The sequence below is a fragment of the Trachypithecus francoisi genome, unplaced genomic scaffold (assembly GCF_009764315.1).
Source record: "Trachypithecus francoisi isolate TF-2019V2 unplaced genomic scaffold, Tfra_2.0 Lachesis_group15, whole genome shotgun sequence".
Classification (NCBI taxonomy): domain Eukaryota; kingdom Metazoa; phylum Chordata; class Mammalia; order Primates; family Cercopithecidae; genus Trachypithecus; species Trachypithecus francoisi.
In genome coordinates this window covers 18,894,898-18,908,492 of record NW_022681460.1, presented here as the reverse complement: position 1 = coordinate 18,908,492, position 13,595 = coordinate 18,894,898, and the positions used below count along the sequence as shown (strand labels likewise).

Sequence of the window (13,595 nt, the reverse complement as noted above, 5' to 3'; positions counted from 1 at the left end):
CCTCCCCCTTTTTAACTTCCATATTGAATGCATATTAGAAGGACATGTAACTTTTATCATACTATTTCCTTGCTCCCAGCCCACTGCTTATTTATATGTACAATAGCATATACTTTCTTCTTGAGGAAAAATTTTTTAAAGGACTCTAATTTTTTCTTAAGATTTGTTTTCCTTCTATCAGGTATCAGGTAGCCAATACAGTGTTTTTTTGCTGTTGTCATTCATATATGTTTGCCTCTTACAACTCAGGAAAGTCCCATAACCAGTGAGAACTACTGCCTTTCTTCCTTCCCTATTTCTCATAACCCTGATGACCCAGAAATCCCTCCACTTATCATAAACGGGAGGCACTAACAGTGTTAGGACTTCCTGAAGACATTTAATGTGCTCTTTTAACCATCGTTTTAACTTCTCTTCCTGGCATTTAAGGCCATGAGCTTGTCTTATTTTATCTGTCTCAATTTTCTAGACCCTAGTAATCTACCTCTCCACCTGCTCTCCATCATGAAAAGCCCTTCGTCTTCCCTTTTGATCTCTTCTCCTCCTCCACATTAACCCAGAGCATGTACACAAACATGTACGTACCTACTCCGAAGTAAGTACACACCTGTATCTATATAAGTGCCACCTTTTCAACCTTACCTCTCCCCCTAGACCTAACTCACTTTTTAAAATTCCCACAGTTACAGCATGTATCACTTAATGTATTCTCTACCTATGGTTTATATTGTTTTATATTGTATATCTTATGCTTATATGGCTTTAAATGGCTGACTTACCTTCCTGGTTATGAGCTTCTTGAGATCAGGGATTTAATTTTTTCTCATGTATCTTTCTTACAGTCCTTACTACATTGGTGAATGTGTAGTAAGTGCTTATTAAGTCTTAAAATAAGCCTGTCCTGTGTAGCAGAAATGTTCCTCAGAAAGTGTCTTATCTAGTGTTCCCATTTTACAAAGAGAAAATTAGAGCAGTGAAGTGACCCATTTCTTTGTGGCATAACTGGTGAGTGGCAAGTCTGCACTAGAACCTAAGGCTCCTGACTCTTAGTTCCGTGTGCCTGTTCCCAGGCAGCCTTGACCACGCTGATGCTGAGGGAAACACTGCCACGAGAACATGGCATTTACTGCTGCTCACACGGATAGCGGTGATATCCCTGCCCTGAACAACAGCCTGAAGTTCTCCCCAGCATTCCCCCCTTTTTTCATCTTGCCGTCTTAACTTTATAAAACCCTCCCTATTCAAAAACTAGGGAATGAGAGTCTTCTCTCAGGGGAAAAAAAAAAAATCAATAACGGGATGCAATTTTATTCATTCATGTATCAACATGTACTCATTTTGACTAGCAGATAGCATAAAAGCCACTTCTCTTCACTACCTCTTTTTTTCATGAGAATAAATATCTTTAAAAAACTAGATAAATCTAAAGTGCCTGTTCACTAGAACATTCTACATTTAGATTTTTAAACTAGGCTTACAATTAGAAGTGTTTTCCTTTTTTTATATTTTATGCTTTTATATGTTAGTAAACTCAAGACTAAAGGACAGCTACATTGATTCTTCTTGGTTATAATTGATGGCTATTGGCAGGATAGCATGTGTTGCCTTTTTATTTTGAAAGAAACAAGTTGGGAAGATCTCTGTGCTTTAATATTTCAGGAAAATAAGCAACACTCTTTTCGTCTAATTGCCTGAAGGCTAAAAATTGAATTGTATTGAATCACGGGGGAGAAAAACAAAGTAATTAACAAAAGCAGTCATCTAATTAAATATTTTTTTTAAATGAAGTTTGTAATGAAATTTGACGAATACAATACATAATTTTTTTTAATTTAAAACTTCAGTTTTAGGTTTTGATCAATTATGGAAACAGAATAAGAAGAAAGAAAGAGACAGTGGTGTGTGCACAGTGGAGAGTCCCTCTGAATCAAAAGGATCACCTGTCTCTGAGATGACAGGAAGCTGATACTCACCTGGGTGTAGCTGGCAGTAAACCATCCCGCATCAGAGCATTTAACTAGGAGAATAGGCCCTCTCTGAACTTCAGTTTCCTCATCTGTATATCAGATTATAGAACTAGATAACCTTTGATGTCCCTTCCAGCTCTAAGTTTCTGCTGGATTAATTATTTTTACGTACTTTTATTCTGACATTTAAATCTTTCATGGGTCTACTCTAAAAAGCCAGAATAGCTTAATAAGTACTTACTGGTTTAATGACTGATTTTGGCCCGTATTATGTGCAAGTTGATCAAGTCAGCTAACAGTGTATGGGTTATTTTAGTTATTTGCAGCCAAAGATACTTAGTGTGTCTATGGCATCTTGTGCTGAAAGCTTTATATAGTGAAAATGAGTAATAGGTAAACTCTACTTACCCTAATGGTGAACTGGTGTTTGATCTTTTAATGGTGAAGTTTTCAACATGAGCATTTGAAGAAAGGCTTTGATATTGATTGTGCATTTCAAACTGAAACGTGTCTGAACTGAAAATATTTCCTTCCAAATCCGTCTGTTCTTATTCATTTCTTTTTCCCTTATTCTTTGCTCTGGCATGTATATATTCCTGTATAGTTCTTTAGGGAACTGCAAACTAGAAAGGCAAAGAAAACCATATGTCTTGTTTACAGCCTTGTCTAATGCTATCTGTCAGGGTAAAGTAAAAAGAAATGTGTTTATTTAATAGATTTTAAATTTTGAAGTTTTTAAAACATTGATCAAAAACAGCAATAAGACTGTGATGATGTTACTTAAGTGTAATGAAAAGATACAGTTTTCATGTAGTTATTTTGAAATTCTTAACTTTAGGCTATAAAAGTTTTTATTTAAAGTTATTTGTTAGTTACATGCTCAAAAGAACTCTTTCATCATATTTTACCACCCTTCTTTCAGCAAGTTACATTGTTTTGACTTTTGCTATGAAATCAGAATCCCTAGAATGCAAAATATTTTAGAAAATTCTTGTTGGATCATAAGATGTCTGCCCATCCCAAACTGATTGCTAGTTGTACAAAAACCATATTTTCCTTTAGTGGACATTAAAAAATATCTTCTATTAGCAGGGATTACATTTTATGAACTGTAATTTTTCACCTGGCTCTCTTTATAAAATCCTCCCCACCAAATAGAGGTACCAGCAAACCCCGGAAACCAAGATTGGTGAAGAATTGGTTGGCAAATTAACATTTCCTATCTTCAAAAAATGATATTTGTCTTGCTTTTTTCCCAGTCACATTTTAGTACTAGTTTTGTGGCTTCTGAGTACTTATTTTTCTAGTGATAAATCAAAAATAGAAATGATCAGCCCTACTCTCCCTTTTTTTTTTTTCTGGGGATATTGAGAACCAGAAGAGTTAACTGACCAACCCAGGCCTCACATGGAAACAGTAGCACAGCCAGTCCAAGGACCTGGGTCTGGGGCTTTCTCCATCGTGCATATCCCCATTTGAAGTAGCACTAAAGTACCATTTAGTGTACTTTTTGTAATAATTTGCTTTTTAGCACATCATCTAAGATGTGCTACTTAAAACTTAATTCCCCTTTAGAATGATTTGTGATATGCCTCCTTCATTCTCTCAATTTTAATTTTACAAGCTAGTTTTATTACAAGCTCACCAGTTTAGGTAGAAGGATGTTCTCTTTTAGAATCTGTGTTCTTCCTCCAGCAACTTCATCAGAGCTCAGGAGGAGATAACAAATCAAACATTGAGAATTGAAGTTGATTTAGTCTCATGTATGATTTGATTAAAGCATTAATGAGCTAATTAATATTTTTATCTAAAAATATTTTGTAATTTTGCCCTAATTGTGCCCAAGGTTGAGACTCTAGAATACTGGAGATAATTATTTTCAGACAGTAGCAACTAGAGGAATGGGATGGAGCACTTTGCAAACAATATAATATCAGTGGTTTCTTATTACAATGCCCCAGGTATGTTATTAGGTTGATGCAAAAGTACTTGCGGTATTGGACCATGAATTTTAAATCATTGTAACTAGGCTCAAACACATCTTTATTAATCAAAATAGGAACCATTACAATCAACACTTTTTTGCCAACAAGAAATGTTTGTTTATTCCTGTAATGTAAAAATCCATGCTTTGGGATTTGACAAACTCTTGGAAAGCATTTTCTGCATCCTTCTGGTTGTGGAAATGTTTTCCCTGTGAAAAGTTGTCGAGATGCTTGAATAAGTGGTAATGGGTTGGCAAGAGGTCAGGTGAATGTGGTAGATGAGACAAAACTTCATACCCCAATTTGTTCAACTTTTGAAGTGGTTTTGCAATGTGTCGTCAGGCGTTGTCATGGAGAATTGTGCCCTTTCTGTTGACTAATGCCAGCTGCAGACATTGCAGTTTTCTGTGCATCTTACGATTTGCTGAGCATACTTCTCAGATATAATGTTTCACCAGGGTTCAGAAAGCTGTAGTGGATCTCACCGGCAGCAGACCACCAAACAGTGACCATTACCGTTTTTTTTGGTGCAAATTTGGCTTTGGGAAGTGCTTTGGAGGTTCTTCTCAGTCCATCCACTGAGCTGGTCATCGCTTGTTGTCATATAAAAGCCACTTTTGTCACACATCACAATCCGAGAAATGGTTCATATTATTGTGTAGAATAAGAGAGGAAGACATTTCAAAATGACGATTTTTTTGATGTTCACTCAGCTCACGAGGCACCCACTTAGCCAGTTTTTTTACCTTTTCAACTTGCTTCAAATGTAAAATGACCATAGAATGATCAATGTCGAGTTCTCTGTGGCAACTTCTAATGTAGTTGTAAGAGGATCAGTGTTGATGATTGGTCTCAATTGGTCGTTATCAACTTGCCAAGGCTGGCCACTATGCTCCTCATGTTTAAGGCTCTTATCTCCTTTGCAAAACTTACTCTTTTTATTTTTTTTAAGACAAGAGTCTCACTTTGTCACCAGACTGGAGAGCTGTGACATGATCTCAGCTCACTGCAACCTCCGCGTCCCAGGTTCAAGGGATTCTCCTGCCTCAGTCTCCTGAGTAGCTGGGACTACTTTTTTTTGTATTTTTGGTAGAGACGGGGTTTCACCATGTTGGCCAGAATAGTCTTGATCTCTTGACCTCATGATCCACCCACCTCTGCCCCCCAAAGTGCTGGGATTACAGGCGTGAGCCCCTGCGCCTTGCCGCAAAACTTCTTGAATCACGACTGCACTGTATGTTTGTTAGCAGTTCCTGGGCCAAATGTGTTGTTGATGTTGTAGGTTGTCTCAGCTACTTTACCACCCATTTTGAACTCAAATAAGAAAATCACTCGAATTTGCTTTCTGTCTAACATCATTTCCTTAGTCTAAAATCAACATAAAATAAACAGCAAGTAGTAATTCATTAGGAAAAAAATTAAGAAAGCGAGAAGTACCCATTAAAATTATATGTAACATAACCACATTTAAAAATGTATTCCAATGTCAAACAGCAAATTCCAGCAATGCAAAAACCACAGCTACCTTTGTACTCACCTAATAATTAATCTTAGATTGATTCGTTTATTTATTAAGTGAACATTTATTGAGTGCCACCTACTTCCATGCCCTCATTGAGATTGTATCTAGTGGAGTTATCAAACAATAAACAAGCAAATAAAATAATTAAGACATGATAAATAGTGGAAAAGAAACAAGGTGATATAATAAATAAGGATGGCCAACTTTGTGTGGGGTGGTTAGGAAAAGACCTCTCAAGGGGACATTTATGCAGATTCCTGAAGGTAAGAATGAGCGAAGCGTGGAGAGAGCTCAGGAAAGAGCATTGCAGGCAGAGGAAACTGCAAGTGTAAAAACCCCGATATGGGAAGGGGCCACTGTTCCTGTCTGTTAACTGAGAATATTAATTCTTCCTGCCTACTACTCATAGGAGCCCTGTGGTGATATCTGTAAATTTAAATACAAAATGACTTAATCTGGGTTAGATCTGTATAATAGGCAGTGAAGGAGAAATTGGGGTCTTTTTCTCTACTTCTAGGAAGAAAAAATTTGGGGGGGATACAAGAGAAAACACACAAGAAAATGTTCAGAGATCTCTCTCTTGCCTTCTGTATCTTGATTTAGGGATCTGTATGTATCAAAGACCATATTGTATGGTACTAGTTATCAGTGTGGGAATTCACAGAAGGCAAAGATCTTGGCCAGGAGGCTTGGCCTGGACTTGACTTTACCCTTAAAGAATAAGTAAATTTGGACCAGCCAAAAGGAGGCCGGAAAGAGTGATTTAAAAAGAGAGAATGTGTAAATAAAGTTGCTAAGATGGACTAAATATGAATGAGTACTTAAGACAATGAAGACTCAAAAGCTGGAGCTGGAGCCAGAGCCAGACGGAAGGAAAATAATTGAAGGGTCTGATTCATAAAGGTGGTTGAACAGTCAGTAGAGCAGATTTGACCTGATGTTAGACAACAGGGGTAGTCATGATCATTTCTTGAACAAGAAAATTGTATGGTAAAAAGAGAAAGTTGGTAATATAAATACAGATTAATGGAGGAAAGTGAGGAAAAATTAAGTGAGGAAAAATTATTAATGAAAATAAGGGAACAAGCAGGCTAGATAGGAGGACCTTCTTTTTTTTAATCATACATTTCATTGTACCTGGCAATGAGAACATGGCCTATGCTCCTATCAGAGAATGAACTGCATACAAGACATTTCAGATGAGTTAACAATGATACTTGGTGACTGAAGCGGGCAACAAATCAAAAATCAAAATACCTGCTCACTTGAGTCCAAGGGACTGACCAGAAAGTAATGTCAGTGATAGAGCTGGGGAAGTTTGCCCAGGATATTAAAAGATCAATTCCATGTTGGACATGTTAAGTTTCAGAAGATAACAAGACGCCCAAATTGTAATGGGTGTACACAGGTAGAAGTACTGAACTAGAGCTAAAATAGAAAGTTGAATTTGAGAATGCAAATAGGTGATGAGAACTGAGGCCTTAGCTCTTGAGAATGCATGCACATGATTAAGAATGTGTGTATGTTGGGGAGGAGGCAAGGAGGCAAGTGGGGAGTAACTAACACACATACACGTGCAGAGAGAGAGAGAGAACGAGAGAGGAATCTGAATAAGTAGAAGGTACCAAAGCAACAGTTGGATAAAAGCCAGCTTCTTGAGGAAATACCATTATCATTATCACCATAAAAACTACAACTACCTGTTAGTGATTACTATGTGTCTTAAAGTCTTTAAATATAATAACTTATTATTTCTTTCCACAGCCTTTAAAAAGTAAATGCTGTTGTTATCTGCATTGTACAGATGAGGAAGCTTAGGACAGAGAAATTAGGCAAGTTGTACAAGATTGCCCAGTTTGGAGAAGTGGAGCTGAGATTCAAGCACAGGCATTGTACTTCAAAGCCTGAGCTCTCAGCTCCTGTGCCATATGGTTATACCCAACTTTGTGATTTAATTACATGGATTGACTTTGATCTTATGTAAGTTTCTTGAAAAGGAGTTCATTAACAGTTTTAAAAAGTTGGGCAGAAACTAGAAAGTCAGCAGATGGCTGGGCAGTGATTGGATAAATCCTTATAGCAGAAGACAACATGAAATTTCTCTAGGGTAAGGCAGAGAAAGAGAAAGAGGAATATACCCTTTGCTCTAGTTTTTTTCCTCCTCTCCATACACTACAAGTTATTGATACAGGAAATTATTCTCTTTGACAAGAGTTACAATAATTTGTGGGGAAAATGACACCTCTATTTTTTAGCATTTTCTATATACTACAAATGTGTTTATTTGTATACAAGGAATATCAGTTTATCTAAATTGACTGTCAACCAAAGTCATTTCTTTCTTGACTTCCACTACTAAATGAGAGTTAGTTAGATTCCAAAAGATCTATGGTATGAATAAGGAAAATTTAAAATTAAAAAATAATTTTTTTTAAGATCCCAAAAGATAGGGTTTGGGAAGTAGCCTCAACATTGGTATTACTGGATTACCTTCAGTCTGGGAGCCCAGGTGCCTGGATGTCTTAGTGGAGAGGCTCAGAACTTAGGGCGGGAGTTAGACACTGAAGCCCTTCCCTCTGGGGAGAAGCCACACATGACTTCTTCGCTGATTGCTTTAGTGAATGCTTCCCCAGTGGCTGACAGAGAACTTTGCTTCTATTTTCCATCCTCTTCAGGGCTCCTCCAGCCTCTCTCACTTCTTCCTTGTTTGAGGAAGAAATGGTACACTTCCAGTCCGCCATGCTGAGTCATACAGCTTAAAGGACGGGACTAGGCACCTGCTTGGTGCCACAACTGTAGCAGGCCTTTCTTCAGTAAATAAGCTAGTGCTTTTCTTTGGACCTAAAACTGAGGATGGATCTCATCTAATTAATCTTCCTAAAACACAGTTCTGCACAGTAGAATTGGCAGATCAAAAACTTTCATTATTTTTCCATTCTAACCAGAATAAAAGTTTTAGCCTCACATTTGTGGCCCTCCATGTTTTGGCCTGAGCTGTGGATACCTGACCTCATTTACCAGTATCCCCTTTTTTCAGGCCGGCTGCCCAATTCCCTGTTTATTCTGTAGGGCCCCATTTGCCGCCTTCTGTGGGGAGGAGGCCGATCCCTCAGGGATTCCCTCTTTACTTTCCAATCTTCACTCCGGTCTGTGGTATTATCGGCCCCAGTTCAATGCTGCATGCAGTTCTCATCTAAATGCTGTCTCCAGCATACAGCCTCACTGAACTCACCTGAATGTCTCACTGAACTCACCTAGTATTTTATCTCCAGCTCTCATTTTATCTCTGTTCTAGATATTTATGTGCATATAATTATCTTGCCTACTAAACTCTGGGCAGAATCTGTACCTAATTTAACTTAGTATTTTTTATATCACTTACACTTAACACCAGAGAAAGTTAAAGCTGCAAGGGCTGAAAAGACACATAGACCTGTGATAATGTCTTTTTAAAACTTATCCTTTCTCTGTGCTCTAGTAAATAATAGTGCTGAAGGTGGGATAGACCAGACCTCCTGGTTCTCAGTCTTATCCTCCAACAACAGTGGTTCTCCCACTGGCTTGCACATTGAAATCACCTGGCATTGCCTGTGATGCTTTTAAAATCCTGATCCACAAGCTTACAACCAAAGAAATTAGAATCTCAAGAGTAAGACGTTCACATCAGTAGCATCCAAATCTCCCCACATGATTCTAATGAGCAACCAAGATTGGGAATAAATATCCCCCAGTGTGATGGCCCCTGGACCACTGTTGCTTTACTGGGTAATTCTGTTAATTTGGTAAACTTTTTGTCAGATATTAAGGTAGAAATATTAAAGTAGAAAAGTGGTAGCTGTTAGATAATAGTGTAATACCTCTTGTTTTGCTTGCAACAGTAGCTTACAGTTAACTGTTTAACTTTTCAGATTTTTCGAAAGAAAGCAGTGGAACTTGGGGTAAAATTACTACCTGCATTTCATACTCCCTCTGGAATACCTTGGGCATTGCTGAATATGAAAAGGTAAAACTCTTCATTTTCAACAACATGTTTTAAGTTGAAATATTCAAGATTGTTGCTTAGTAAGTATACATTAGATAGATAATTACTTATATGATGCTGGTGACTAACAGACTCCACTGGGAGACTTGAGATTTGTCTTTTCGTTGGCAGCTATTAGCTTTCCAGTGTTCCATAGCCTCAGATGTGTCCCCACTGTGGGATGGCATGACCTCAACAGAGTCATTCAGGCCAGACAGGATTGGAGGTTTTCACTGTTTCATAGTGACATTGCATCAATGATACTGTCTCTCTCCATAAATACCAAAAGAATCCCATTATCTTTTAAGTTGTCATCAAAGCATTTCACTTCCAAAGAAGCAAATTCCTAAGAACCTTTATTTCAGTTGAGCTACTGGTCAGAAGTATGGCAGAGATACAATATTTGGCCTAATCAGATCCCCCATAAAAGGAGCTGGTATAATGGAGACTGGGAGCACCTGCGGTTACCCAGCCCCCAGTTGTAAGAAGGGAAGGCAGCTGATGCACTCACTCAGATCAATCCAACTTTCTCATCTTCTTTGGTGGAGAACCCTAATATGCCAAGTTCTTGAGAACGTGGCCCCAATTGGAAAACACACACAGACACACATACCCCCAGGCTGAACAGACTTTCTGGTATTCTCTGATGTTTTGAAGTTAAACTGAATGAAATTGAGCAACCATTTTGCAGCTGATAAAAATCATTTCTTGTTGGCAACATGCATGAATTTTTAATTATACATTGTATCCACTCTCAATCCCAGTTACTAAATACGAGTGACTTACCCAAAATCGCACAATAAGCACTGGCAAAATTAATAGTATCAGTTCACTAAAATTCCCCATTCCTTTGACCGATCAAGTACACTCCTTGAATCAGCTGTACTTCAAGGTGTGAGGATGATTTATCATCTTAGAAGTTTTCCTGTAGGGGAAGAAGTGACATTTCATATTTATCTACAATATTACTTTTCAAGATGTGCTGTTGGTGTCACTTGTACATATATACTGTTCTGCGAATCACTTTATTTCACAGTATGGGCCAAGGTATAGGGAACAGCTGGCCTCTAGCTGCTTTCTTAGTTTTGGAAGGCTGTCACCAGCAAAAGTTTCAAAGGAAGGGGGAAACATATATCTGGCAAAATCATATTTTTTAATTACCTTCTCAGAATAAGAGAATGTAGAAAGCTACCCAGGAGAAGAAAAAAGGGGGCTTAAAGATGCTTTTTAGACTAGCTGTGTATTCGTTGTTGACTGACTTTGAAACTCTTGGCAAGAATTACCACTGGAGAGACACTGAATGTGCTGGCTGTAATATCCTAATTCTGCTCTTCCCTCTCAATTTTGAAAATAGTTTTGAATGTATCTCTTTGTCAACATCTATATGTTAACAGCAGTATAAACTTACTGGTATTATCTGTTCACATTCCTCTGGTATTCTGGTTATTGCCTAAAGATAATTGGTTTCTTTACCTTTTCTTTGTCAAAACTAAGCATTTATTTGAGTCTCTGCTGTGATAAAGATTTCTTACTAAGTCCTGGGAAGAGTTTCTACTTCTCTTCACTTTATTCAAGAAGATAACAGACATGTTCTTTCCCTCAGGGGACTCACAGCCTGGTTGGTAAAGCAGAATATATGTTTTCTGTGTTACACACTCACACATGTAATTGACAAACTTAAGATGGGCCAAGGAGAGATAATAAGTACTCACCAGGTTGAATTTAAAGCAAGCAACATTTTGAATTGGGGAGATTTATGTATTTGGAGACAAAACATCAATTAATCAAGTTGTATTTCAGTATTTGTGCAAGCTGAATATATGCAGAGAAACTAAACAATTCACTCATATACTACATTAGGAACTCTATTCCAAAAACGGTTCAGAAAAAAATATTTTTAAATTGTCTTTTCTACCACATCTATTATAGATTCTTAATTCAATAAGAATTCTTAATTCAATAAATTCTGCAATTGTGATTTAATAGAAAGTACTCATTTGATAACCTAGATGCTATACACAGTTCCTCACTAGACTAACATGTTTCCTTCACCAATACGATCATAGAATGAGGATGCATAAGTTACATACGTCCACTAAAAGAAAACCATTGCCTTTCTAGTATTAGGTTTTGGTAGAACTCAATTTCTCTAATGTGAAAATGTCCAAGTTTGGTGTCTGTTCTTATTATTACTATTAGAAGTCTGTGCTTTTTTTTCTCCAACCTTAAGCAGGAAAAATTACCTCTGTGATTTATAAAATCAGGCATTTCACCATTACTGTATTTCCAGAGGTAATTCAAGTCTAGGTAGAGCAGACTTAGATTTGGGGTTTTTTAAAGTGTCTTCTTAAAATAGCGTAGTTAATGTTCCCATTATTCATTTCTATCACAGGGCATACAGTCTGGGCATTCCTCATAATTATTCTGTCTTTCTTGATAAATGAGTTAGTTTTAGCTATACACTATTTTATCACTTCTCTGTGTGGATTTTTCTGATGCCTGCTTGGTGTTACATTAAGTTAGTAGAGCTGTCTACAGTGTGTGCCTTTATTGCACACCATCAAGGCATAGGTAGGAAATGACTGATCTTCATTCAGACTCTCATTAGCAGTGAGGTGACGAATGAGGCACAACCCCTCACCTGTTTTATTTTCTGCTTTGTAAAGCTTTATTTACCGAGTCTTCTAATTATCTGATGAAAATACATACAATGTCGTTAGTTACATTACAGTTTATATTATAATTAAATTGCAGATTGCTCTACTTTAACTAAAATAGGGCTTTAACTAAGAATAGTACATAGCTGCCTGTCTTCTAATAGTGAAGGAGTATCCTAGGGAAGCATGTAATGTGTATATTTTAAGAAAAGGTGATAGCCTCCTTGTAGGGTTTGTTAATACTTTGGTGTTATAAAATGTTTAAATATTACATTATAGTTGGTTAATTTTAATAAACACAAACTATGAAAGATGGTCTAATAGGTTAAATATTGTTAAAGCATTTTCCTGTATCTCCCTATGTTTTTACTTGACAGTTAAAGCATAAATTTCTGCATTATTAAATTTGCTAATAGTTTTTTAAAGTTCCTGGTTTCAGATTTGAAAGCAGTGTGTTATATTTTCAAATGAAGCAGAATACAATTCCATACTTTCATGTAATAGGAATAATATGAAACTATCAGTAAACAAATTTTCTGAACATAAGCAGATCAAATTGACTTAATGGTGCTGGTATTCTATGAGGCAAAAATATTGCTAAATTATCCTAAGAATGTTCTGTAGCAGTGATATAAGCCTGAGTATAAAATCAGAGCTCCGTCTTACACTTTATGTTTTATTTATATACTTTATGGATCTGTTAAGAATTCAGAGACAAGTTTAGCAACTGTAGAAAAGTTTTTTAAAAAGAAGTTATAGTCTTTCCAAGTATTTTAAGTTAACCTTCTTTATGGTTTCTTTTTCTTCCCCCAGTTGGAGTTTTTTAAAATATTGGGTTTCCCACTTCCCTCTTTTATCTATTTTAATTCATTTGGCCATTTGTAGTCTTCTGGAAATAGTAATCAGTAATACTTTAAGATTTTAATAGTGGTATGTACAGTTATTGATGTCAAACATTAGAATATTATTACCATAGTTAAAGCTGCTATTAGCAGTCTGTCCCTGGAAAATTCACTGAACTATCTGGGTTTATCTTTTCATAAGTAAAACTAAAATAATAGCAATAATAATACCTGTCTTGACCTCGTAAGGGCTTTTATAGAAATCTGTTTAGTTGATGTGCAGAAGGAGGTTAAACCTTGCAGAGTGCTGTGAAATAGATGGACATTGAAATTTTTCTTAATTTATGGTTCTGCTCTCAATATTTCATTATGAAAGAGTATATATGAGTATGGTATATGATAAAATAGTATATTTCTAGAACTGACTAATTTGGTTCTGATGTCCTTTTATGGTAGGATTTCATTTTTAAGCCATCAGTGCTCCTGACCTGTTCAAGCTCAAGTTGTATTTTTCTCTGGCAGAAAAGAGATGGTAGAACCAATTGGATGTGTGGAGAGAATGTCTCAATGTGGTTTATGTGGGATAGTGGTGGCTCCATGC

At 36.8% G+C, this 13,595-nt stretch overlaps 1 protein-coding gene across 3 annotated transcripts in view; it reads left to right on the top strand.

The window, feature by feature from the left end:
* The window catches only part of MAN1A1 (mannosidase alpha class 1A member 1), a 167,756-nt gene that overhangs the window by 90,666 nt on the left and 63,495 nt on the right, over nucleotides 1–13,595 (top strand). For all 3 annotated transcript variants that reach the window (XM_033234426.1, XM_033234427.1, XM_033234428.1), the window contains exon 6: nucleotides 9,383–9,477. In XM_033234426.1, the coding sequence (XP_033090317.1) occupies nucleotides 9,383–9,477 (95 nt within the window). The remainder of the gene's footprint in view (nucleotides 1–9,382; nucleotides 9,478–13,595) is intronic.